This window comes from Syngnathus floridae, chromosome 2 (assembly GCF_059516105.1).
Source record: "Syngnathus floridae isolate MCC-2025c chromosome 2, RoL_Sflo_1.0, whole genome shotgun sequence".
NCBI classification, from domain to species: Eukaryota; Metazoa; Chordata; class Actinopteri; order Syngnathiformes; family Syngnathidae; genus Syngnathus; species Syngnathus floridae.
In genome coordinates this window covers 23,385,241-23,409,326 of record NC_142414.1, presented here as the reverse complement: position 1 = coordinate 23,409,326, position 24,086 = coordinate 23,385,241, and the positions used below count along the sequence as shown (strand labels likewise).

At 41.4% G+C, this 24,086-nt stretch overlaps 3 protein-coding genes across 9 annotated transcripts in view; all 3 read right to left on the bottom strand.

Moving 5' to 3' along the window:
- Window positions 1-13,414, bottom strand: part of tns2a (tensin 2a) — a 39,408-nt gene extending 25,994 nt beyond the window's left edge. For 2 of the 6 annotated variants that reach the window (XM_088356685.1, XM_088356693.1), the window contains exon 1: window positions 12,566-13,411. In XM_088356685.1, coding sequence (XP_088212811.1) covers window positions 12,566-12,694 — 129 coding nt within the window. In that variant the 5' untranslated portion in view covers window positions 12,695-13,411. Of the gene's footprint in view, window positions 1-6,869; window positions 7,142-12,565 lie in introns of those variants that run through there. The other 4 variants (XM_088356706.1, XM_088356716.1, XM_088356696.1 and 1 more) reach the window with 3 other exon arrangements.
- Window positions 13,415-15,511: 2,097 nt separating this feature from the next.
- On the bottom strand, window positions 15,512-17,162 carry LOC148402672 (PTB domain-containing engulfment adapter protein 1). Of its 2 annotated transcripts, XM_088368361.1 has the most exons (7): window positions 17,105-17,162; window positions 16,925-17,005; window positions 16,752-16,823; window positions 16,454-16,552; window positions 16,243-16,380; window positions 16,065-16,169; window positions 15,513-15,995 (listed from the first exon to the last, which is right to left on the bottom strand). In XM_088368361.1, the coding sequence occupies exons 2-7, from the start codon at window positions 16,967-16,969 to the stop codon at window positions 15,927-15,929; spliced, it is 528 nt and encodes a 175-aa protein (XP_088224487.1). In that variant the 5' UTR covers window positions 16,970-17,005; window positions 17,105-17,162; the 3' UTR covers window positions 15,513-15,926. The 2 variants fall into 2 exon arrangements, with proteins under 2 accessions (XP_088224488.1, XP_088224487.1); XM_088368362.1 differs by lacking the exon at window positions 17,105-17,162 and having other exon boundaries at window positions 15,512-15,995; window positions 16,925-17,002.
- A 122-nt stretch (window positions 17,163-17,284) lies between these two features.
- sars1 (seryl-tRNA synthetase 1) lies at window positions 17,285-23,879 on the bottom strand. Its single transcript, XM_088368359.1, has 11 exons — window positions 23,683-23,879; window positions 22,730-22,800; window positions 22,566-22,646; window positions 21,719-21,877; window positions 21,101-21,244; window positions 20,869-21,024; window positions 20,004-20,225; window positions 19,796-19,925; window positions 19,484-19,641; window positions 18,881-19,010; window positions 17,285-17,986 (listed from the first exon to the last, which is right to left on the bottom strand). Exons 1-11 carry the CDS (start codon window positions 23,816-23,818, stop codon window positions 17,844-17,846), a joined length of 1,530 nt encoding a protein of 509 aa, XP_088224485.1. The 5' UTR covers window positions 23,819-23,879; the 3' UTR covers window positions 17,285-17,843.
- Window positions 23,880-24,086: the final 207 nt, after the last annotated feature.

The following is a 24,086-nucleotide window of genomic DNA, read 5'->3' as shown; positions in this document are numbered from 1 at the left end:
ATAAAAAGCACATTCATCAGACTATATCAAGAGGTTTCTGGTCATTCAATAAAAATATTAATTTTCTACCCTAAAATTTCACTCAGGGACTATTCCACTAGGATTTGATTACTGAAATGTAATCAAAAAAATCAACCGAGATTTTTAGTTCATATTGAAATTAATTTGTAACCGCATTTACCCATAACTGCTTTTGCCTGTTTTACCTTTGGTTGTATAACAGTTAAGTCTTACAGTAATAATCCCCATGGTTCCCACTCATACCACAACCTAATCCTAACTGCGTGTGTGTGTGTGTGTGTGTGTGTGTGTGTGTGTGTGTGTGTGTGTGTGTGTGTGTGTGTGTGTGTGTGTGCGCCTGCGTGTGTGCCTGCGTGTGTGTGTTTGTGCGTGCGTGCGTGCGTGTGTGTGTGTCTTCGATGTACCTATCATGCATGTTTTGGGGATGTGGGAGAAGGCTTGAGTAACACAAGCACAAGGAGAACACGCTCACGCCACACAGGAAGCTGAGATCCAAGCTTTGAACCTTTAACATCAGAATCTTGAGGCAGACATGAAAACCACAGTATTTAGCCTATGATGGTTGTCCCTGGCGTGACACAGCAAAGACATGACATGGGAACTCTCATGGCTACAAGCTGTGTGCAGATAGTGTGCATGTTTAGAGAGCAAAGGATGAGGAGCATTTGTGAAAAGAATATTTTTCCAGGGCAGGTATCCAGAAGCGACGGCGCATCGCCTCTTTGTACATGAAACATCTTTATAACTCGTCTTCTTTTGCATAAGGGAGGTTTTTTTTCCTCTGTGGTAACTCCTTGGTAACAAAGACACCGAGTTGTTTGCCCACTTTTTTTCCATGATCCTGATGCTCCGACTCAGCTCTCGAGGCTGGTCATTGTTTGGACAGCTGCCTGCTTGTTGGCATTGCCCACGACCGGCTGTGTTCAGTTGCTCTTCGTACAAGTGGATAGAAAGTGAGCAGTAGGCACACTGGTTTGTGAAGGTTTATACTTTCTTCTTAAGTTTACTATTTTAACAGTTCAGGAAGATTCTTGACGCTTATGAGGAAGGCTACAGGAAGTAGCCGAAACATGTAAAGTAGGTAAAATAATCTTGATTGTCTGACTGAAAGAACTGTTTAAAGTCGTAGGCACACTGGTTGGATCAGTTATGTAAGCTGTTGTGAAGGGACACCACTCATTTAATATCTGCTCATGCTTGTGGAAGGACTTCTAATGGGATCTTCACTTTGATCAAATCAATAATGCATGCTAATTTGCAAGGAGTATAATATAAGCGAAAAACAATCTTTTTCTTACGTTTTCACCATAAACAAACCCAACATGTTATTTGACCAAGACAGAGCAACGAAGTAAATGGCTTGAATTCTTCTCTGTCACTCTATTACAAGATCAGGGGATGTTTGAGAATAATTGTGAATTTTTGCACATATTGTCCTGACGGTTGTTAGCTTCCTAAATGTTGTACAGAGGCCGAGATGTACCGGAGTCAAATTCCTTGTTTGGCATGCTCAAACTTGGCAAATAAAGATTGATTTGATTTGATTTGATTTGATTTGATTTGATTTGAGATGCTATGTGGGGTAGACTATTTTTGAGGAAGAACATCTGATGTAATTTACATAATATTTCAAGTAGAATCCGAAATAGACATGGTAGAAATTTAGACATAATTATCAGTCATTGAAAAACTGAAATTTGACTTTTCTTTACTTGTTGTAATGTCACAGACATGCTCTTTTGATGGTAGAGAAAAGAAAAAAAACCAACAACGATTACTGGTCACGATTACTATGGCTGCCTGTGGTTGGGGTATATATTGTGCTCTTGATGCCTCTCAAAAACAAGAATGCTGCCAAACACTTAGTGTAAATGTTTATTTCACCAGTGTGGTTTTGCTAACAGCAACAGTGTGCTAACTTTAAGATATGGTAAGCCTCATGTATGCTTTTATGAGAGACTTGAGGTTGGAAATTGGGGATGCTCTCATAACAGTACGGAACTAATATTCACAGATTCTGTCAGATTCCAAATTACTTACAAAATTATTCAAATGAAATCCGAAACAGCCTGCTAGCTCGCAAAACACTGGCTCTGTTATAATATCATGTTTTGAAATGTCATTTTTATAAATTTTGGGGGAGTGGAAGGAAGTGGCAAATGAATATAACAAAATGGCCTTTTACAGTAAATGCTTGATGCACTGGATTAAGCACTAAGGGAGCCACATGTGGCAAGCAGGCCATACAATACATCGCCCTGCACCCTTTTATATAGACTATTAAGATCGAGAGTTATTCTTCTTACTTTAGGGCAGCAACACCATCACTAGTTTGAACGTGATCTATAAATGATCCAAAAATTTTAGAATTTTAACAACTTTCTGGAAGATTTAGAGCAGAAGAAACAGAAAACAGTTGGTACAGTGTGAGCGGATAAGGATTTAGAAACAAGCCGAGCCCCAGGATAGTAATTACTGTCACAACTGGAACAGCTAAAAAACATCTTCCTCACTCTGAGATAATATTCGAGACTTTCTGGTTAGATTGTTGCTGCTGGCAAATAGAACACATCCAAAATGAGGCAGATGAAACTATTGACCCACAATGTGAATGCACAACCACAATAACCCAGACAATATATGTCTGCTATTTGGGATCTTTGTAGTAATAGACACGAACATGCAGCATCACTGCACATCTTTTTCAGCAAGCTACAATGCATCATCCCACATCTGATACTAATCTACATTTGCACTCTGTGCCACTCAATGAAAACGTTGATTATTATTATTAGACTCAGATTACATTAACAAAGGACATAAGACTAAAGAATAATGTAGCATCTAGTTAATGCCCCCACCAAAACAGCACTTCCAAATCCATAAGAGAAGAACTTTTGTGCCGAGGACTCTTTTGGTAAATAGTCAGTAGAAATTCTTCGTATTCCCGTCACAGCAGCACACCATATGCCAGGACAGACCACGGCCCCTCAACAACATATGGTACACACACACACACACATACGCACGTACGCACGCACACACACACACGCACTCACACGCACACGCGCAGACGCGCACACACACGCACACGCACACATACGCGCACACACAAGAGGCTCTTTTTTCTTAACTGTTCAGTTCCTCAAGCAGCGTGACGAAGCAGAGATGTTTAAGTCAAAGAGATGCTGTCTAACCCAAAATTCTTCCTTTTGCTCGCCAGTTGCCAAACAGTGGCAGGATTGAGTGAAGGAGGGGCTGCGCACATGTACAAGTGAGGCACACAGAAGGCAAGGTGCACGCATGCACACGAATAAACAGATGCATCGACACAGAGAAGGCCATTGGTGTGTTCCACCCCTGGACGCTTCCTTGTGTCTTCTCTCGTTCTTACTTTCTAAATATAGCCTTATAGTGGGACAAGGGTGGCTGCTGTGTGGAAGGGGAGCATGACCGACAGGACTGGGAACCATGGCCTCAGGTTAGGCCACACAGGGTCAGTGACAATGACACAAGACACACACTTGTGTCTTCAAAAAGAGGTACGCTTCTGGTCACTTAGAGAGCAGGGTGCAAAGGGTGGGGTCTATTTTTATTTTCCATCCATACATTCAGTTTCTGTACCATCTGTCCTTTATGCCAATGGTTTAGAAGTTAGACACTTGTGAGGGACTGACGAGATACCTTGAGAGAATGTACACCATGATAAGAATCACGGATTATTTTATAGTCAGTGCAGATTGGAGGTAGTACATTCCCAAGGAATTGGAATTCGACAGCACATCAGAATGTTAAACAGAGTTTTGTACATTAAATGGAAAGAAGTCTACCTAAAACAACAGTTTCCCTGTTGAAAAATGTGACCATTCATTGGCTTGTTTGTTATATCATGCTTATGTAAGACCCACCCACCATTGAAATTCTGTCACATGTGTTGCTATCAGGATGCCAGCATCATTTACTGGCATCCATTCCAGTTATTACACACGTGTTAATTTGTGTGTGTGTGTGTGTGTGTGTGTGTGTTGTTGCGTGTGTGTGTGTGTGTGTGTGTGTATGTGTGTATGTGTGTGTGTGCGTGTTTGTTTCCGTGTCCATTGGGTGGGACAGGCAGGGAAGGGAACAGAGAGTGCCTGTTCCTGAGGTGAGGTCAGTGCACCGCCACGGCGTACTTCCGCTCCTCGGGAGTCCTGCTGTTAGCAGCAACACACACACACACACACATGCGCATATACGCACACACACACGCGCACACACACAAAGAGAGAAATGGTCTCAAAGGACCAGCACTGACATCCCAGCTTCATTTGTTCATGTTTACCATCAAAATACAACATCTGGTTTTCTTTAAAAATGCTAAGCATGTGCACTGAAGTGGGCCCAGTGGCATCATCCAGCCCAGGCATCAGTCAGCTTGGAGCAAAACAGCTGTTGGTGTACATGATCTATAGCATAAGCTATCTTAAAGGATACATATCACGGAGATTTGATCTTTCAATCGCTTGTAGTTGGAGCGCCCGCCCGCCTGTCATGTGCAATTAAACAAGCAAGTCATTCTTTTATCTGCCTATTTATAGAACCACCGTTTCCAAGCACACAACACGGAAGCGCTATAATGTCAAAGCCATAAGGTAAGCAGAGCTGCAGTGTTAGTTTCCGTCAGCCAACTTGCGTAGCTTAGCACACGAATTGGCAAGCATCATTTGGTGACTCAGTTTATCCTGCCTCCACAAGTAAACAATTCTGGCTTTCTCTGTTCAAATATTACTTGCATTTCTCTTGAAACTCTGGGCTATTTGAAAACAAGAAGCCACTCTAGTCAGAACCCACAAGCCTACACCCTCCTTCTCCCACTCACAAGAGTAACAAAAGCCCATTGGCACTGTCGAAGTGGGCGGATGAACTGTGACTCAATTGCATGAGACAGAACCACACCTTCAAAACAGCAATTTCAGATAAAATGACACAAATGAAAGATGTAGTATTCCAGCTATTCTAGTGGTGAAATGTCCCCCCACAACCTTCTCATAAAAAGTCATGATATGCCTCTGTAAATCATTAATCTTTTCACTTACACCCACTTTTAACCTGACGTTTTTGATAAAAACCTCTGTGCCAGTGTCATGCATCAAATTTGGTTTTAAATATTAGTAATGACAGCACCACTACTGATGGAGGAAAAGTCGGTGGCACTGCAGACAATGTTATCAGCTTGTTGGTTGTTCTTTACGCTGTCAAGCAGGATGGGGACTCCGACAAGCCGTCATCATGTGGAGCCAGCTCAAACAACAATCATTAATCATGTTGATATGCTTTTGACATGATGCCAATAGGATCCCACACTTTAGGATTCTGAAGATGCTAAATGCATTGTGGGTACTTTACATCTTGCACAGATGGGTCTTTCTAACATTTTTACCAAAAAACAATGAGGCATGATGCAGGTGGATGAGGCAGATATGCTGTGTGCATCTCAAATGGTCACACAAGAGTAAAATTTTGTTTTGCTTTGGTTGTTTATTTAAAAAGGACAATGCACATTAATGGAGACAATACCTGCGTATTTGTGCAGGCAGTAGCAAAAAGCGAATTTACATTCCTAGTACCTTGGTAAACACAAAACATAAGCAAGAAATCCTTTGGAAGTAATTCACACATTTACAGCGAAACTGTCTAAAGCACAAGCAAGCAGTAAATTGTCATTTAGAGTACAAGCATGTATCCCCAATTAAACCACTAAATTGTATAACAGTCATCTGGGAACAGGAAGTCTGGCAGACATGAAAATAAAAAAAACGTATCGTCTAAAATTGATACACAGGTAATCTGTGTAATTTAAGACATTCAATTTAACTATTAAACGTAAAATAGGTCTATTTTTGTGAACAGGAACCCGAGTCAGGCAGACAGACATGAAAGATATGACGGTTAAAATTTTAAGCCTCTAAGGTCGCTGAGATATTTCATTACTGTATATGCAAGCTTTTAGAATATGTATTAAATATAAAGTACATCCTGAAAATAAAAGATGAAAAGTGCCACCAGATGGGTTTATGCAGTGTTGCCCGTATTAATTCACCATGCTCCTATGAGCGTTCCCGCATTCCACATGTTTGGAATATGTCTGGCTTCAATTATGAAATAGGACTCTGGGTGAGTTTACATATTTTGCACATGTCAAAAGGTGATTTTGGGCCTATGGCAGTGAGAAACAGAGGATAGAAATATAATAAGATAGGGATTCCTGAGAATATATAATTTTACTGGACATCATTGGTCCGGAAATGATGTTCAATTAATTAACTTCATCTATATACGCCAGCAAGATAAAGCGGCAGACAAAATAATGCCTTTCCACTAGGCAATCATTTTATAATGCAGGATGCACCTAATTGGCGCAAGAGGTTGGGAAACACTGTACACACATTGTACACGCACGCGCACGCACGCAAATGCACACACATCTCCATGCGCTGGTGAGTTTTCTTGTAATCCTTGAATTAACTGTGTGACATTAACAGCAAATGACTTGCTCTGACGCAGTAACCCCGAGGGGGTGAAGAGGTGGGGGCGGCCTGCCTAATGCATCATATGATCCCCCTCCCGAAGACGCGCATGTCATTGGAATCAGGTTTATCGCAACAAGGAGTCACATTGTGAGAGAACTTATTGGCTCGATCTTCAAGGGCCATTGAATAAATTCAGCAACGTGATCTGTGCAACTTGAACCGATGTCAAATTGACGCGGAAAACATGCCGCTCAATCCAAAGTGCGCATCACTCATCCAACACACACACACGCACAAATGTTGGATCGGGAAAAACAATCGGACTTAAAATGCGCTTACCTTGCTTGCTTTGCTGCTAAACATGCTTGAACTTTCAACGGGGGCCCCTCATGCCGAAGCAAACTTCCACGAACACGGCCGGACTCTTTCACTGTTGCTGCTATGAGATCACTTGTTTGCTCTGCTCCGGTCCACCCTCACAGTGTGTGGTGGTAGTGGGTGGTGGTGGGCTGCAGAAACCGGGTGGGGCCACACGCAGCTCTTTGCAACTGGAGGCGTGACATTACTTCTTTGCGCTTTTCCATTGGGGAGCGCAAAGGCGGCTAGTCTGGATTGGGTCAAATGCCCCCTTAAAGGGAGTTGCACACCTCTTGTAACAAACAAGGCACAGGTAGAAAATACAGACCCGTTGTATACAGATAAAGTACCTCAAAGTTGTGTTTGGACAAAAATACTGCCACACTGCTGCTTTTGGGGCGGACAACAGCACTACTTGAATATACACAACTACATAGACACGTTTACTTTAACATCGTCTCGCCGGATAAACAACACTTACCTTATTTGCATGATATACCCTACACGTGTGCTGCAGTATGCATGTGTGTGCGTGCGTGCGTGCGTGCGTGCGTGCGTGCGTGCGTGTGTGTGTGCGTGTGTGTGTGTGCGTGTGTGTGTGTGTGTGTGTGTGTATGGGTGGTTCTCAGAATGGGTGGTCCTAATTGCTGTTCAAACGCTGAATCACTAGAAAATTATGATTTTCTTCCTTTCATGATTACTCACCACCTTTCACTGCTTACAGTATTTCAGACACACTACAGGGATAATATAAACAATTTAGCTGAGATTTGTATGTGTATTTTGAGTGGTGAAAACTAGCCATCACAGCCACTTTCTCTGTACACACGCTTAATTAAATCCTTTTCCTACTGATAAAATGCATCAGCTTCAAAAACAGTTGACACCATGAAACTAGCAGAATGTCATTATAACATCATACCGTTTAATCGAGTTCCACTGTCCATAATTGATGCTACGTAAGCAGTTGGTTACCCCATTGCTTCCACAAGGTGGCACTCACTATCTGCCAACGACCGTAACTTTGCATTTTTGGCCTGATTTTTCGGCGGCATGATGTCACTTCCAGTGACTCAACCTGCATTATACTATTGTGTTTTTTTACTCTTGTTTTAATTAATACTTATAAGCGGTTCAGAAGATGGTTGAATTAGTAAATGGATGAATGAATGAATGAATGAATGAATGAATGAATGAATGAATGAATGAATGAATGAATGAATGAATGAATGAATGAATGAATGAATGAATGAACTATTTTATACTTGTAGTTTTTGAAGTTTAAACGTATTTTCTTGATGTGTGACGAATAGGCTTTGTATCATGGGCACCAGGATCTTTAATCCCTGTCCAGAAGATGCAAGTGGTCTTTGTCTCTTACTGTTATTATTATTATTATCATTATTATTATTATCATTATTATTATCATTATTATTATTATTACTACTACTACTACTACTACTACTACTACTACTACTACTACTACTACTCTTACTACTACTAAGTACACTGCATGTATTTTATACATAAAACAGCACAGTGACCCAGTTGAAAAAAGCTGAAACACACAGTGCTAGTCCTCAACACCTTACAGTGTGCCAGCACTACCATCTAGTGGTGGAAATTTGACAACTTAATGTCTGTATGATAAGTACTTAATTTCTCTGGAGCCTTAACTTCTATCTGTGCTTCTATCTGTGCTGCGTTAGTACATGACAGATGGGCTGTACACGTATAGCACTTTTTACAGTTTGTACTCAAACACTGTTGCCTCATTTTCAGATGATGCTGCAGTATCAGGAGCAACTGGGGGTTCATTGTCTTGCTCAAGGGCATCATGTTAGTCAAAATGGCTGCGGATCAAAGTTCCAACCTCTGGGTTTGGGAAACGACCACTCTACCACAGCGCTATGACGGGCACCATCTGCATTCACTTCAAAAGTATAATGTTGGGTAACTATATCCCTTACAATCAAAGGAGAACATGACTGCAGTTCTGAACATAAAGAATTTGCTAATGCAGTCCATGCCTCTTGCTAATACGTATGGAATGTGTGGATTTCGATTTTTTTTTCCCCCTTTGGAAGTTTATTATTTACGGTACATTTTATGTGACGTGGAAGGGAATGAAGTTAAAGTTGGGCAAGTTGGGTGTATCAGAGAAGTGGATTCATAATAATAGGTGAAGGGTACTGAAATAAATGCAATGGGTGGGCGCCACTCACGAAGGTTAGGAGGACAGAGAGACAGGAAACTGATGCTTGGGGTTGGAATGAGGCCACGGGGCGGTCACCAAAGTGGGGGAGGGTCCCACGTGAATGGTAGATGGAGTTGGGCATGGGAAAATGGTTGAGGAAGAATGACTTCAGATGTGACGTTAAAAAAGTCATCATCATGTTGCCTGTGTTTTTCTGCTTTGTCCAAATAACAACTGACAAAAAGAACAGAATAGGGCCCGACAGGAAATGAGAGGAGGAGGAGGAGGCGAGAGAAGCAGCGCTGGATTGTGTAAAACAGCACTAAGTCAGAGTGCTGATAAAGTGCAGCTGTTTAAGAGCAACAAAGCATGAGGTTGTCGGACACTCCAATGACACCAAACAATTTTTTTAGCATATATAGAGTGAATCCTGGCAACCAAAGTTTTCTGGAAAAATATCACAATATAAGCCATGGGGTGAGACGCAATTGGTTTTTGGGCATACGATGATGCTAACCATTGAACTGGATCAGTGATGGCAAAGAAGAAATGGAACTGACTGCGACATGAGAAAAGATGTTGCTTCTCAATATAATATGCGCAGTAAAAATAATGTATTCATGCATACTATTGTAATCTATCCCAGTCCTTATCTCTTGCCTCTGTCAACACCAAGGACTTGTCACCAATCAATCAGAGGGCACATACGGACAAACAATCATTCTCACTGTCAGTCACACTGTAACTGAGTAAAACTGTTGATTGGTCCAAAAATTTGTCTTGGCTAATTACCACAAACAAATCTTTTTTCATAAATCTAAGTCAGTGGCATATACTGACAATTGAACAATTGAATGCTCTTCCTCAAAACAATAGAAGGTACAAATTGACTTGTGTTAATTGCCATCAATACTAACAGAATACCCACAAGCCCACACGTTTCACAAGGGAGAGAGACTCAGCCCTGTGGGGAAAAGCGTAAATACGCGCATAATCGGCACAGTCTACAAAAGGGTCTGTAATTGCCCATAGATGACACAAGATAGCAGCAAAGCAATCATTATTGTATGTCTAAAACTACCCAAATCACTTCAACATACTTTCTTGAAGTGGTGCCACAGCAATGGTCTCATCGCTTTGTCATGGCCTGAGCTCAGAAACAGTAAATATTAAACGGTTTTTTTTCATGAACAACGGAGGATCAGTTACATTCAACTCTACAGTATATCGTAAGCATGCATACGCAGGGCTTCACTGTAAATCATAGCTTACCACCAATATGTGTGGTCACCTAAACATGCCCAGATTTCAGATAGAGTATAAACGTTAAATTTTGAAGAAAACTGAGACAAGATCATCATTATTTCACTATCTAGATAACATTTCTTGTGACATTTTGGTGTGCTGTGCAACTTTTCTAATGTAGTCTTTGTGCCTTGACTAAATAAAGGCAGTGAAACACTGTTTAAGGGCATTTGGGGGACTCCAGAAGAAAATACTTTATATTTTTCTGCCTTTGCAAGACTTCTAAGTTGAGTCCATATGATCATGCTGAAACCACAGGATTCTATAGTTTACAGTGTACAGCAACCACATGAAGTAGAATCTACGTTGGGGGGGTTTTTTTTAGCTTTTTTTTTCAGCAATATGGCTGAGAGAGAACGTCTTATGTTGCGTTCTCATTTGAAGTGGCTCTATATTTACCAATAGCTGTTCCTTCAGAGCCTCTTCCTGTCTCGGGTGTGTTTATAGTGAATGCCTGTGGCTTCAGGCCGCAGTCTAGGTCAATCTAAATGTTGTCGTTCACATGAAAATTACAGAGGGAGATAGACAAATGAGACCTAAAAGAATCATAATGTCAAACCTAATTTGTTTTTCTAATAATGAAAAGCAAAAGTGGTTTCTTTTTCGTTTTCAGTGGTTGCTAACATCACTGGAAGATGAGTGAGAACATGAGAATGTTAGTTGCCCTTGCTAGCAAATAACTTTTTGGTGCTCCTGTGAAGCACATTGAGTGGATTTGTGAATGGATTAGAAAAATGAAGCTTCAACTTCTACCCTTCTTTGTATTTTCTGATAGCCTGATTGACCTGTTTATTCAACATGGGTGGAGTCTGTCACAAAAACAAATAATCATGGATCGTGGATCACACAGTACGCCTAGATTTCATAACCAAATATTGACGGGAACAAGCCGCAGTATCTAAACTGCAGTTCACACACTAAAACGTTTGAGACAAACAAGTGCTTTAAAAAAAAAAAAAAAACCTCCATAAATAGAAGAGACAACATCTTTTAGTGGGATAGAGCTGCTTCCCACAGACATTTACTCTCGCAGGGGTCATTCACCGCCAGTTGACGTGGTCCAGAGGGCGCCGCATTCCCACAGTGCTGCCGTGTGATTTTGGCCCCGTGGGGACATGCGGTGCAACCAAGCATACGTGTTTAAATATGGAGCACAGATGGCAGAAGGCAAGAGTCTTGAGAGACTTAAAAGAAAGACTTGTGAATGTACTAAATATAAGTGAGACGGGTAAATACACGACAAACCATGTTTTAATGTTATCTTACCACTTTGTCAGTGACAAGAGCAATACTCAGTCACTATTAACTATTTGACATGATTCATCCTGCAGCCAGACTGCCTCATTGTGCATTAACAGTGTGTCATTGCATTACAGCGCTGACGGCAGGCAACGCACCCGTTGCAACGCTGCTTTGCGTCACCACAGATGTGCGATGGGATGGCGATGTCATCCTCATAATCAAGTCACATGGAATGGAGTGGAACATCTGATATGATTTTTGACCTCTGTTTCTGAAACTTTGCCAGACTACAATTGCTGTCATGCCATCACAGTCAGTTGACAATGATTTAAAATAAAATCAAGAGCATTCAATGGTGCCACTATGTGTTTTTTTCATCAGAGATAATGGTATTTTGTAAGCACTAATTTACTTGTGTTTATGTAAACAGTCTTCAGTTGCATAACTACTTTGTGTACTGTACAGATTTTTGCCATCATTAAAGATTTGGTCACATATTTGTGAACAAAATGTAATTTTTTCTTCAATTTCTTTAATCATATAAATAACTAAATTCCATAAAGAAAATCCATAAATTCCTTAAAAATATGTTTTGTAAACACTGAAGACAATTTCATAATACTTTTATTTTTGCAAACAAATAATTTAGTCTTCATTTTCATAACACTTGTCATTAATGGAAGATATTTTTGTCTCAAGATTGTGTGTTTGTAAAAAAAGACAATATCGTAAATAATTTCCTAAATACTGAGAGAACCATGGTAAGAAAAAAAATCTGTAAATTCTAAAATAGTCTTCAATGTCATGACATTCATGTGTTTGTAAACACTGAACACTGAACACTGTCATGTCTTCCTTGCGAGCCCCTCATGCTTTGCGCCAACCCCACCATGCACTGTGTAATGCTATGGAGCAATCACACTCCCACACTGACCTTCATCAGCTTCATCCTGCCACTGTCGCTCCTGTCCAGGCTGCGACTCCTCTCGGACGGGCTCCTGACCAACGGCACCGCTGCCACCACGTCCTCCCCACACCAATCCGAACTCAGGATGCAACCCATGTAGGTGGACGGGTCCTGACCTCGGGGATGTTTCCCCTTCCTATTCACCACTGGTCCTCGTCTTCCCGGTCCTCCGCAAAGCCTCTCAATCGGGCTCCGGGCAGCTGTTTTTGTCAGCCAGAAAAAGAGATGGAGGCCCTTCCCCTTTTCCTGGCTCTGGTACAGCCTGGCTCGACTTGCGAGAAGGGACAGAGGGGAGGATATGCTCACCCCCCTTTCCTTTCCAAGTACACTTTACAAACACTTCTTACTCAACTCCATGCTGGCACTTGCTGCTCCATTATTCTGCTTTTCCCACACACACTTTCCGACTTGCCTCATTCCTTTGACTCTTCAGAATCCATCTACCCTTCCTTCACTTTTTTCCCCATTCTTCCCATCCCAAGAACACATCTCCCTCTCCTGCCCGCTCTGCCTCTGCCGCTCAGCTAGGTTACCTCACTCTTATATATACACACAATTACCTCTCTGTTCTTATCCCCTCCTCCCTCTCATCTCATCTCCTTGGGCTTCCTGCCCCCAGATGCAGGCGGCCTCCCCTCGGCCGGCTCAGTCGTAAAGCACATTGTTGGTATTGTCTGGAAAACAAGCCAGAAAACCACAGCGGTGACGGCGGCAGATAGGATGCTCGTCACGCCGCTAACCCAGCCCCAGACTCTTGTTCACTGTGCTCAAGTATGTAAACAACATACATATGGTCCAATCAGCCAAGATATCCTGAAAGGGGAGCCAACTCTTTCAGCCGAGAGAGCGCAGAAAATACTCCACACGTGTTTCTAGGTTCTTGTTTATTTTGAAATGACTCTGTTGTGATTGTTGCGCATGAGCTCACAAGGCTTGCACAAGAGAGAGCAGACCCCCTTAAAAGGCAAATTCTGTATGCACCTCCACAAGCCCCCACCCTACCCTCCACATCTTTGTTATTGCAAGCATTTTGCCTCAAGAAAGCTTCTCAGGAGACCTTCCTTGGACACAAATCAATTCCAGAGAGACGAGTAGATCCCCCTAAAGCCCTGCATTCAACAATCTCACCTTTCTTTGGAAGTTTCTGCTGTCAGACATGAGGTCAGAATGCAACGTTTACAACGATATCCCTCCTCCTGGTTTTACATGCTATGAAATTAACTCCAATTAATCAACTGCGAAGATTTCTCACTTATACCCAGTGAAAACCTGATGTTTCGCTTGCAAAATAGGGGTAGGGGGGGGCTCACAAACCCTCTTTTACACAATTTTATTGGCCAAAGTGTTTTTCAGCTGTAGCAAGCAGCATATTTGGCAGGAACAGTCTAACACTCAGTATGTACTCTGGATGAACAAAGATTGATGGTTTATTTCTGGAAGATGGCGAAATGAGGAGAAGGTGGAACAACAGAGTGAGGGCTAGGTTGGAGGGAAGAGCCCAGACAACACAAAATGAAACCAAAAAAGGGAAAAGCCCAGAGAAAGAGAATGGTGGGGTAAACAGAAACAAACAAACGTTATTCTTTCTTTGAAGAAAATTTAGGAGCCATAGCAGCAAAAATATTTTGGTCTGTTTGGCAGTGGTGTGACTCATTGTGTGGGGCTTTACAGCATGTTTGTTGGGCCAAAAATAGCAGCAAAAATATATGCTATGTTGTGTCCTCATGGTGAGGTCTCGTAAAGCATTGCAATGTTAAAAATATGCTGTCTCACAGTTTTTTTTATTCCATGTTTTGTCTCTTGGGGCAGCATTTATGGGCAGGATGCAATGTTAACATGTTAATAAATCACCAGTGTTTTTCCTTCAATATATACATATAATTTAATAAAATCACATTTTATTTATGTATATGTAGTTAATTATTTTGGCCACGAGGGTCATGAAAATGCAATTTACCAGCTCTACACTTGGTGAAGCAATTTCATTCAAATTATGTGATCATTTACACCCATTCTGGATAATGTATTTGGGCATATTTGTCCATTTTTCACCGTACTGCTTTTTTGGGCAGAGAGCAATTCTTTATAACATTATCATTACACAGAGAGTATGGGGCTTACTGAGGAAACTGAGAAAGAATTAAAATCTTAAAAACATTGGGATATGGACTATGTAGTCATCGACATCCATGAATATATTCTCATTGTCTGGCAATTTTATGGGATTTTTTTGAATTAAAGTATTATTTAGGAGAAAAATATTTGCCAGTTCAAACAGGCATAGAAGAAAACATGTCAATTTAACACTTGTAACACCATGACCCCGCAAAGTAAGAGTAAAATCATATAATCTGGGAAAATATTAAGAAATTTGCTTGGCGAACACTTTTGCCACATTTGCAAAAAAAATATACTGTCATTCTTCAACAAACATTTCATGGGACATTGTAAATGTTTGTTAAAGGGAAAAAGAAATATGTAAAGTACAAAAGACGGAAACTGAGTGTCTCGGCCAGTCTGCTCGGTCATCATGGAAAGGATGGAAGGAAGTTGATCTTAAAAGTCAGGTCGAGACCTGTTATGTCCAGAATAATGTGATGATGATGCCGCAAAGAGAAAAAGAGCCCACTTTGAAACTCTCTGTGCAGCATAAATCAGACTGTCAAAAGCTAACAGCAGTTAACAAACGCTAATGAGTGCTACACTAGAATAGTAAAAAATATGTAAATATTTTAGCAGCTAAGAACAGAGCCAAGTGTCAGTGACATTATTTTCTCACGTCTGCAAGCTTTTCGAGCACACCCAGTTGATTCTGTTATGTAAGTTGTTTGAAGGCACTCACATAATGGTTTTCATTTTCTTTCTGACCAATTACAAGATTACACCACTTAAATCAATAATTTTATTAACTCAGTGACCACTGCCAGTTTTATCTGTATACAAAATTTGTTGTTCATTAAACCACAATTCAGTCAAATGATGCAAAACTGAATGCTAAACTGAATGCAAAACAAGAATACAATATTTAAAAGGGTAAAAACACTATTGAAGGTAATTCCGTTCTACAAGTGATCTTCAAGGTTTTCCTGAAGACAACAAAAGAGACTAAAGCTGCAGTCAAAATTATTCAGCCCTCATGCACATTTGCAAAATGTACACAATTTCTATAAAACGTGGAGGCATGCATTTTTAAATGTGTCATTTTGTTGGATCATTTTCATTGACTGATGAGTTTGTGAAGAGGTTGTTTGATTTTAGGTGCAGAACTGAATAGAATGGTTGGTATTATAGTTACATGCAGATGTAGAAAGACTCCAAGCTCAAGTCCTTATTGTTGGTTGTTTTTGTCTGCAAGCCTCTTCTTGAGCTCAGAATTCTCTTTTTGTAGCATTTTGTTCTGAAAATGACAAAATAGTAAGAACGCAGTAAACCTACTGTCTCATCAATATGCAGCAGGGCTGCTGACCTTGTGCCTGAGGGCCTCCACTATCAGGTCTCGACTGCCTCGGACACTTTCTTCTTTTTTCGCGGCTCGGAAGACATCGCCGATCGCGGAGACCAGCACGTATGCCTGGGAACAAGTTTTGAAAGTTGGGGTCCACCGATAGGCCACCATCCAGTTGTGCGAATGTACGCATGCTCACCAAAGTCTCACTCTTGAACAAGTAGCAGTGGTACATGTCCACCGCAGGGTGCTTGGCCACAAAGCCAAACACTTTGGGCGACGAAGGCAAGATGGCGCAGAAGGAAATAGTGTGGAGAGGGCAGGTGTACAGCAGAAACTGACAGGCGGACAAAGTCATGTCACATGCTTGGACGCTTTAAGGTCTACATAGGTTCTGGGTTGGAGCACACCTTGGTTTTGTTTTCCAACATGTCAATCCCACTCAGAGACACGAAAAGATGGACTTTGCTCTTCTTTGCAGCCTTGTCTGAGGAGTATGGGTCAGGCGTCTTAAGGATGACAAGGAAGAGCTTTACACGTCAATTACCACATAATGTATATCTTCTAATCATTACACAGGAGAAAAAGTATGGCACACGGACCACATAAAGTACAGACACTTTCACTTTTATTCCAGGACTCATATACATTGTTTCAGACAGGGGTATCAAACTTCATGTAAAGGGTGCAACTACGTTTCCGTAATACCTTGAGGTTCTGAGCTGCTTCCTCCAGGATATTAAGTCCATTAGGGTGGACCACCTCCACTCGCCCAAGAAACTAGGTACAGTATGCCAGAATTTAAGTGCACCGAGATCGCACATACGTAATTCTTTTAAGTGCTAAACTATTGCAGTCAACGATCAATAGTGAATAGTTACCTTCACTGTAAAAGAGATCTCATTGTCATCCTCTGTGTCACTCATCCTTCCCAGTAGCAGGTTCAGCCAGGTGGGCAACTACTATTCATATTTATATACAGTATACACACACATTTGAAAGCACAAACAAGAGGTCAACGCAATAATAAATAATGGGAATAAAAAGTAACTTGAGCTTACCGTTTTGGCAGTAGAGAATACAGGATTTCCTTGAGTGGACGGGAGTAAAGTCTGCTGGAGTTAATGAACAACTTACGTCTTCCTTATTGTATGTTATCAGATGTTCATCATGACCACTGGCAAGTTCAACTACAAGTGATTTTGAATTGGAAATGCATTTAAAGACGCACACAACAAAACTTCCATATGACCTGGATTTATTAATATGCTTACAGTAAGAGCCACTTTGTGATTCCTTCTCAATACAGGCTGAACATTTAATAGTGACGTGATGAAACTGGGAAACGGCAATATGAGGGAATTTCAGAGCCTAAAATAAACAGTTGACAGAGCAGAAATTCAAGATACAACTCGCGATGGTTGAGCCAGTTTTAGCATACATGCTCACCTTTGTAGGATTTTTTTTTTAAAATTAGGTTTGGTCTTATATGAGCAGTTCAAGACAGATTTGGTTCCATACTACAGTGTCCCCCATGCACTACAAAGTAATCACAAACAAACAAAGCCAGAAATGACAGTGATCCTGTTTGTTTAAGGCTCGGAATGCGTGTGAGTCATTTGTCTGACAGCTGAAAACTGCGCAGGAACTATCCCTTTGTCAATTGTGGTACATACTGGTAGGATAGAGCCACCCAAAGCATTGTTGAGAACCAACATTAAATCAATAAAAAGTGCGAACTATATTTGTTTTCTTCTCTCTCCAAAAGGCTCAATTCCAGAATATTTATTATTTGTGCATCTAAGAGTTGTTGACCGACATCGCCTCCATGGCGTCGGGGAGGTTCTGGTCTCCTGCCTGCTTATTCTTCTGTTTCTTAGCCTTTTTGGACATCTCCTGGTCGATGGGTGCAGGCTTGACAAACTTGATGATTTCGTTCATACCTTGATTGGTAAACAGCAGAGACAAGTGGACAAATCTGGTATTATAAACGAGCAGTTGGTCACCCCCTCCCTTCCTGTACAATTAATGTACACTGCACACCCACAGTTTGTTAGAGACAGAAGACAGACGACTGCTGCAAATGACAAAAATCCAAGAGTACAGCGGAAAGTCCTGAGGTAAACCTTCACTTGCCCATTTACCTTTAACCTTTCTATGTTACCTATAACTCCCAGATGACTGTGTATTCTCAGTTGAATTGTTTAATGGGATCCAAAATCATCAATAAGAACCATGCAAACATTTTCTGTCAGCTGCAGAAGGTCTAACCTATGTGAAATGGTTACTTGTTCTCATACTGTTTCAGCCACGCCCATGCAAGCAGGGAACTTTGCCTAGCCCAAGTCCACCGGCTTAACTGGATTCAACTGGTAAGTCTGCCAAAAGTGTCATCAATGAAGCATATTTTCCTATTAGACAGGCTTTGGCTTCAACAAATAAGTCATTTCAACATGGCACCAAAGCCATCACTGTATATTAGAATGGACTTTGGGCGGCCATTATACAAGATGTGATTGAAAAATGCAGCTGTATACATGCAAACAGGCAAGACTTGTCAAGTCTTGAAGTTCAAGTTCAGTTGGTACAGGATTTTTTACCAAGTCCTGTAACTAAAGTCTGACGTGAATCTGCATTGGGTTCAACCGAATTTGAGGGTGGTGTTCATGGTCTTAATATACAAGAACATTTACAGCTTGGCTGCGACTAGCTGGCAACCAGTTCAGGGTGTCCGCCACCTACTGCCCGATGACTGCTGGGATAAGCTCCAGCACGCCGGCAACCCCCGTGGGGATAAGCGGTACAAAAGATGGATTTACAGCTTGGTAACTGCTTACCAGGAGGCATGAATTCCCTGAGCTTCTCTGGAACAATGATGCCCTCCTCTGTTTGGTAATTCTCCAAGATGGCGCACATCACACGTGTGGTGGCACACATGGTGGCGTTAAGCATATGAACAAACTCTGCCTGGAAACAGGGGAAAAACAGGAAGTGTCTTGAGTGTACAGCCATAGATTATAAGCGTGTTTTGCCTATAAACGATTCCTTGATTATTAAAGTGGTTGTCGATTACTTTGACAATTTTATTGAATAATTTATTAATTTTTGAAAGACATCATGGTATTTCCAAAAATAGTTTCCTTGAACAACCAAATTACCGTGAATGGCAAAAAGTAAAAACCCTAACACATAGGATTAAGGTTGATATTTTCTCATTTAAAATAGTCACACACAAACAGAAAGCGTTTTGAGAGAAAACAAGTTAGACCTGAAATCGCACCCATCCCTGATGATTGCTAACAATGAATGAAATTCATTAGGTCTCACTTGCTTCATTTTAATTTCACTGACACTTATGGCATTTAATTCCACTTTAAACACTTTTGATGACCAAAAATCAATTGATCAACATAATGTCTAAACTGCTGCACTTTTCCCACCTTGTCCATCATCTTTTTGGTCTGTCCGTAGCGGATACGCAAGCGTCTGGCCTGGTAGTCTGTGCAATTGGAACAGGAGACCAGCTCTCTGAAAGCCCCAGAGCCCGGGAACCAGGCCTCCAGATCCAGCTTCTTACTAGCAGCATGATTGAGGGCACCTGAGGATGAATGAGATCAAGTTAATTTGGAGAAATCAAATGTAATACTTTTTAAGGCTCTGCAGACAAACTACATGTTAATAGATGGTCATTACTGTAAATAACATTCCATTGTGTGTTTTAAAACAACAGATGTGGAGGAAATTTGACATACCAGAGACGATGTTGACAATGCGGTAAGGAATACGGAGAGACTGATAAAAGTGTTCCGCGGTCCCGATCATTTCATCAAACATCTCCCACGATTTTCCATCATGCGGCGATGCATAGACAAACTGCTCAATCTAAGCAGAGAGAGACAAAAAATTGACATTCCCATGCCACTTATCGAGTCATAACCTCTTTAGTCCGACAAGGCCAACCTTCTCAAACTGATGCACCCTGAAGATTCCACGCGTGTCTCGACCGTGGGAGCCCACTTCCTGTCTAAAGCAGGTGGAGAAGCCGCCGTAACGTATGGGCAGATCCTCGGGCTTCAGCCACTCTTCCCTCAAGAAAGCTGCGATGGGCTGCTCAGAAGTGGCGATGAGGTACTTCTCGTCGATGGAGTTGTCATCTGCTCGTTCGCTCCCTTTACCGATGACCTACATCGAAACACAGGGGACAAATGAGTAAAACTTGTAAATTATTGAGCTGCTGCATTAATGGCACACAGTAACATAATTACACTGGTGACTGATAGCAATTAGCAACAAAATGGGAACTTGCCTGGAAGGGGAATGTTAGTAAATCCTATCAATTATTCTAGTTAATACTTGAAAAGCAGCAACACCCTCTTTGTTGACACACTTGTTTCCCATTGTTTTATTTTCAACAAATTAGTCACACTCAAAATAACATACAACATGTCACTGTTTCATTTACACGATGCAATTCTATAACGACAGTGGCTAATGGTAATGGGTTTAATCTGTTTTATGAATTAAGGTGGCGAATTAGAGAAAACAGGCCTACTTCTGCTAGTCTTCTTATTCATATATACTGTACACCCCATCAGTGGACTAAAATGGCAACAATGACACTAACAGTAAAAGTTAACGGTCTGTACTTGATTGTGTGTATGAGATGTTGTGATGATTATGGGGAATTGGTGCCAAACAAAAACAAAACAAACTACAAAATGCTATTTCAGACTTTCAGATTGATGTGATTTCTTTGCTTTGTGAAAATGAGTCAAATGTGTTTCAGAAACCTGTTTCAAGTATGACATCTTTTGGTATCATTTACCTTATAAAGCTCTTCATCAAATTGGCTGAGCTGGGCAACTTCCTGCATGACCTCTTTCCTCATAAAGAAGGGCGTGTAAAGCATGGTGTAGTTCTTGCTATGCAAGAGCCTCATGGCGTAATTGATTAGAGCCTGTTCAAGGAACACCAGTGGGCCCTGAACACAACAAAAGAGTGAAGCAGTAAGAAAGGCAAAAAACAGGAGAGTCCGGGAGCATGCTTAATCAGTTCACCTTCAAGAAGTAGCCTCTACTCCCAGCCACAACGGCTCCCTTCTCCCCCTCAAAGCCGTCTATCATGACCACCAGGTCAACATGGGAGTACTTCTTCTGGACACTGCAGTCACCCCATGTCCGCTCCACCTTGTTGTCTGCATCCTGCAAAGACAGGAGATTTGTAAACGATGGGCAAAAAAAGTGTGATTGACTTCGCTACACGAATTGGTCAGATTTCAGGAGTGACTCACTCAAATGATTGAAAGGCTGGATTTCCATCCATCTTCAACCTCACTAATTGTCACAATTATTAAAGTCTAACTCAAAAGTGAAGGCACTTTTTAAGGAGATGCAAGCAAATGATTCATTAACCCGATTGACGTGCAATTAGAAGCATCATTTGTCTGCGTAACGTCAATCTCATGCACTTCACTGTCATCGAGACCAGGGATGTGATAACAAACAGCATGTAGCTTCTAAAGCCATCTCCTGCGCTCCCTGTTCCAATTCATATAAGCCAACTCAAAACAATTCCGCCATACTATTTACTACATAGAAAAGTGTCTTCATCCCCTGCTGTATTACGCCTGTGCAGTAATTTCCAGTGAGAATTCTTTCATCTGATTCAAAACCCACCTCATCGTTGCTGATGGGTACAGACGGGTGCAGAAGATTGCCAATCTCCCTCAGGTACGAAAAGCGTTCCGCCTCCAGCTTCAACCGTTCGCTATCAGTTTTTACCATGGCCTCATCCACCAACACACGCACCTTCTTGATTTGGGTCACTGTTAGGGCCTGCACAGAGTGAGGGAGGGAGGAAACAATATTTAAAGGTTAGGTATTCTTATTAGGTGTTGAAGGGAATAAGTTATGGAAACGACTTTTTAATTGCAAATAGTTGGTTCTCTGGAGTACCTCACTAATAAGTAAGTGTAAAATTAAACAAGTCTACAATTATCTATTTCCAAAAAATGAAGTTTTGAATTTCTCTGGCTTATGACATGACTGAGTGTTTGGTTTTCAGCCTTTATGTGGCAATTTGTTCTGCCACTGGACTATGGAGTGGCCTCATCATGTCAAGGCCAAAAAAGGTGAACACAGTTGCAGTGTTAGCATTAGCTCAATGTGTCCACTTCATGTGCCACGTGCATGGATCCACTAACCTATTTAACAAATAATATGGCATCTTGTCAAATAATTTGGCAGCAGGTGATAAAAGACTGCATAGCCACTTGGCTCGTTGCAGGCTCATAGTGCCAGTTTGCTTCCGGTTGGAAAAATATATACTTGCCAATGGCATAGCTGCACAGGACGAGCAGTACCACAAAACCGAAAAATTTGAAAAAGGTGGTACAAGTAGATGTTACATGTGCTGTAAATATTTGTAGATTTTGATGGATGACTGTCAGAAACCTTGTACGAAGACATCTTTTTAGTGCAAACATGTGCGCTCACATAACTAAACGCCTCACATATCACATACCGAGAGTGTATCTGCTGTGAGCGCCTCCAGATTCTGTGCCGCCTCTGGAATAGACTCATCTTCGCCAACCGGTTCTTTCCTCTTTAATGACATGATGGGTCAAAGGTCAAATTTAGATATCAATTTTTATTGTACACTCCTTTTTTAAAAAGTCAAGAATGTACCTTCATTTTCTCCCCAATACTCTTGCTGCAAAGGTTTTTTGCTTTGTTGAGGTTGTCTGCAGTGAAGCGGCCTGTTTCAGATGGGGGAAGACAGTAAGAGATGAATCAAGGGAATATGTTTCACATAAGCAGCTGTTATGCCACCATGCTGACAGACAATTTCGCACAATTACATTATAGAGTAGCATGCACAAGCAATCGATGTAACAAACAACACTACGTGTCTGCAGTGTGGGTCACAATGACAAGCGTGGAGGAGTCAGCCAGCTGGGCGAGGTAGTCAAACTGAAAACGGGGATTGCGTCAGATTGCACGATGCTAGCCAGCGAAACTAATCCAACTCAACCTTAACCCTGCCAAAAGACACGCCTTTTGTTGAAACTTCCGTTGTGCCTGTGTGTAGATTTAGCATTGCACCTTTTCGGTTTTCACAGTTAAGCAAAATATGTTGCCTTTTGGTGTACTTTGTCTACAGGGTGATGCTAATATTAGCACCGCAGCGAAGTAGCATATGCAACCTCACACATCACATTAAACCCTGTTGAAGAATGCTTACTGTCACGACTAAATTAGAGAGAGTCGTTTGACGAATAAAATGGAAACAACACGGTAAATTCGGGAAGAATGAAACCCGCTCACTGTAACGATTGTAATTGTAAATCGGGTAAGGCACTGCCACCTGCACTGCAGTCTAAAGTTAAAGCCAACGTAGCGCTGGTTAGCACGGAAACAAAATAAATATGGATTAAACCGAGTATTTTAATCGCTTCACTGTACATTGTAATGCCGAACAGTGGCACTGTCCTGACATTATCGGTACATTTCACTTATTGAACAATCAACACATAAACGACATACAGAATTGGCAATATTAAAATCATTGAAATCTTTATGGAGTTGTCCTGACGTTAGCAACTTGCTCGGGTGATTGAATGAGTTGGGCGGCATCTTACACTTTCTCCATTCTGTGTCCGCGGCGACCAGCTTATCGACGAGCGTAACATCTTTAAAGCGTTTCCTTTGGACCTCACGGACCAGTTCAGGATCACCGCCTTTGTCGGTCCGAAACAGGTCCAAGTCGAGCACCATCTCCACACGTTGTCTGACACTCAAGAGAAAGCCAGAACGAGCTCCCGTGCTTGTTACGCCTCTTCTGTGTTGCCAGATTTTGTTGCTGAAGAGACGAAAATGCACGACTTCACGTTCAACTAGCATTTATTTGCTTCGACTTTAAGCTTGGTCACTTGAAAAAAACGTTACCGTCTTAGAAATCTCTAGTGAAAGATTTATTTGCATTTTATGGGGTAGTTTTTATTGATTAGTTAATAGATTTTGCATCAAAAACGACCTATTGGAA

Excerpts from the sequence above, each read along its gene's own strand:
- LOC148402672 (XM_088368361.1), bottom strand. The coding sequence starts at position 16,969 with ATGAGTGACACAGAGGATGACAATGAGATCTCTTTTACAGTGAAG. Across the intron at positions 16,824-16,924 it reads AGATCTCTTTTACAGTGAAG|TTTCTTGGGCGAGTGGAGGT; the intron begins GTAACTATTCAC and ends TACTGTACCTAG. Across the intron at positions 16,553-16,751 it reads AAGCAGCTCAGAACCTCAAG|ACGCCTGACCCATACTCCTC; the intron begins GTATTACGGAAA and ends GTCATCCTTAAG.
- sars1 (XM_088368359.1), bottom strand. The coding sequence starts at position 23,818 with ATGGTGCTCGACTTGGACCTGTTTCGGACCGACAAAGGCGGTGATCCT. Across the intron at positions 19,926-20,003 it reads GGGTGCATCAGTTTGAGAAG|ATTGAGCAGTTTGTCTATGC; the intron begins GTTGGCCTTGTC and ends CTCTCTGCTTAG. Across the intron at positions 19,642-19,795 it reads CATTGTCAACATCGTCTCTG|GTGCCCTCAATCATGCTGCT; the intron begins GTATGTCAAATT and ends ATTCATCCTCAG.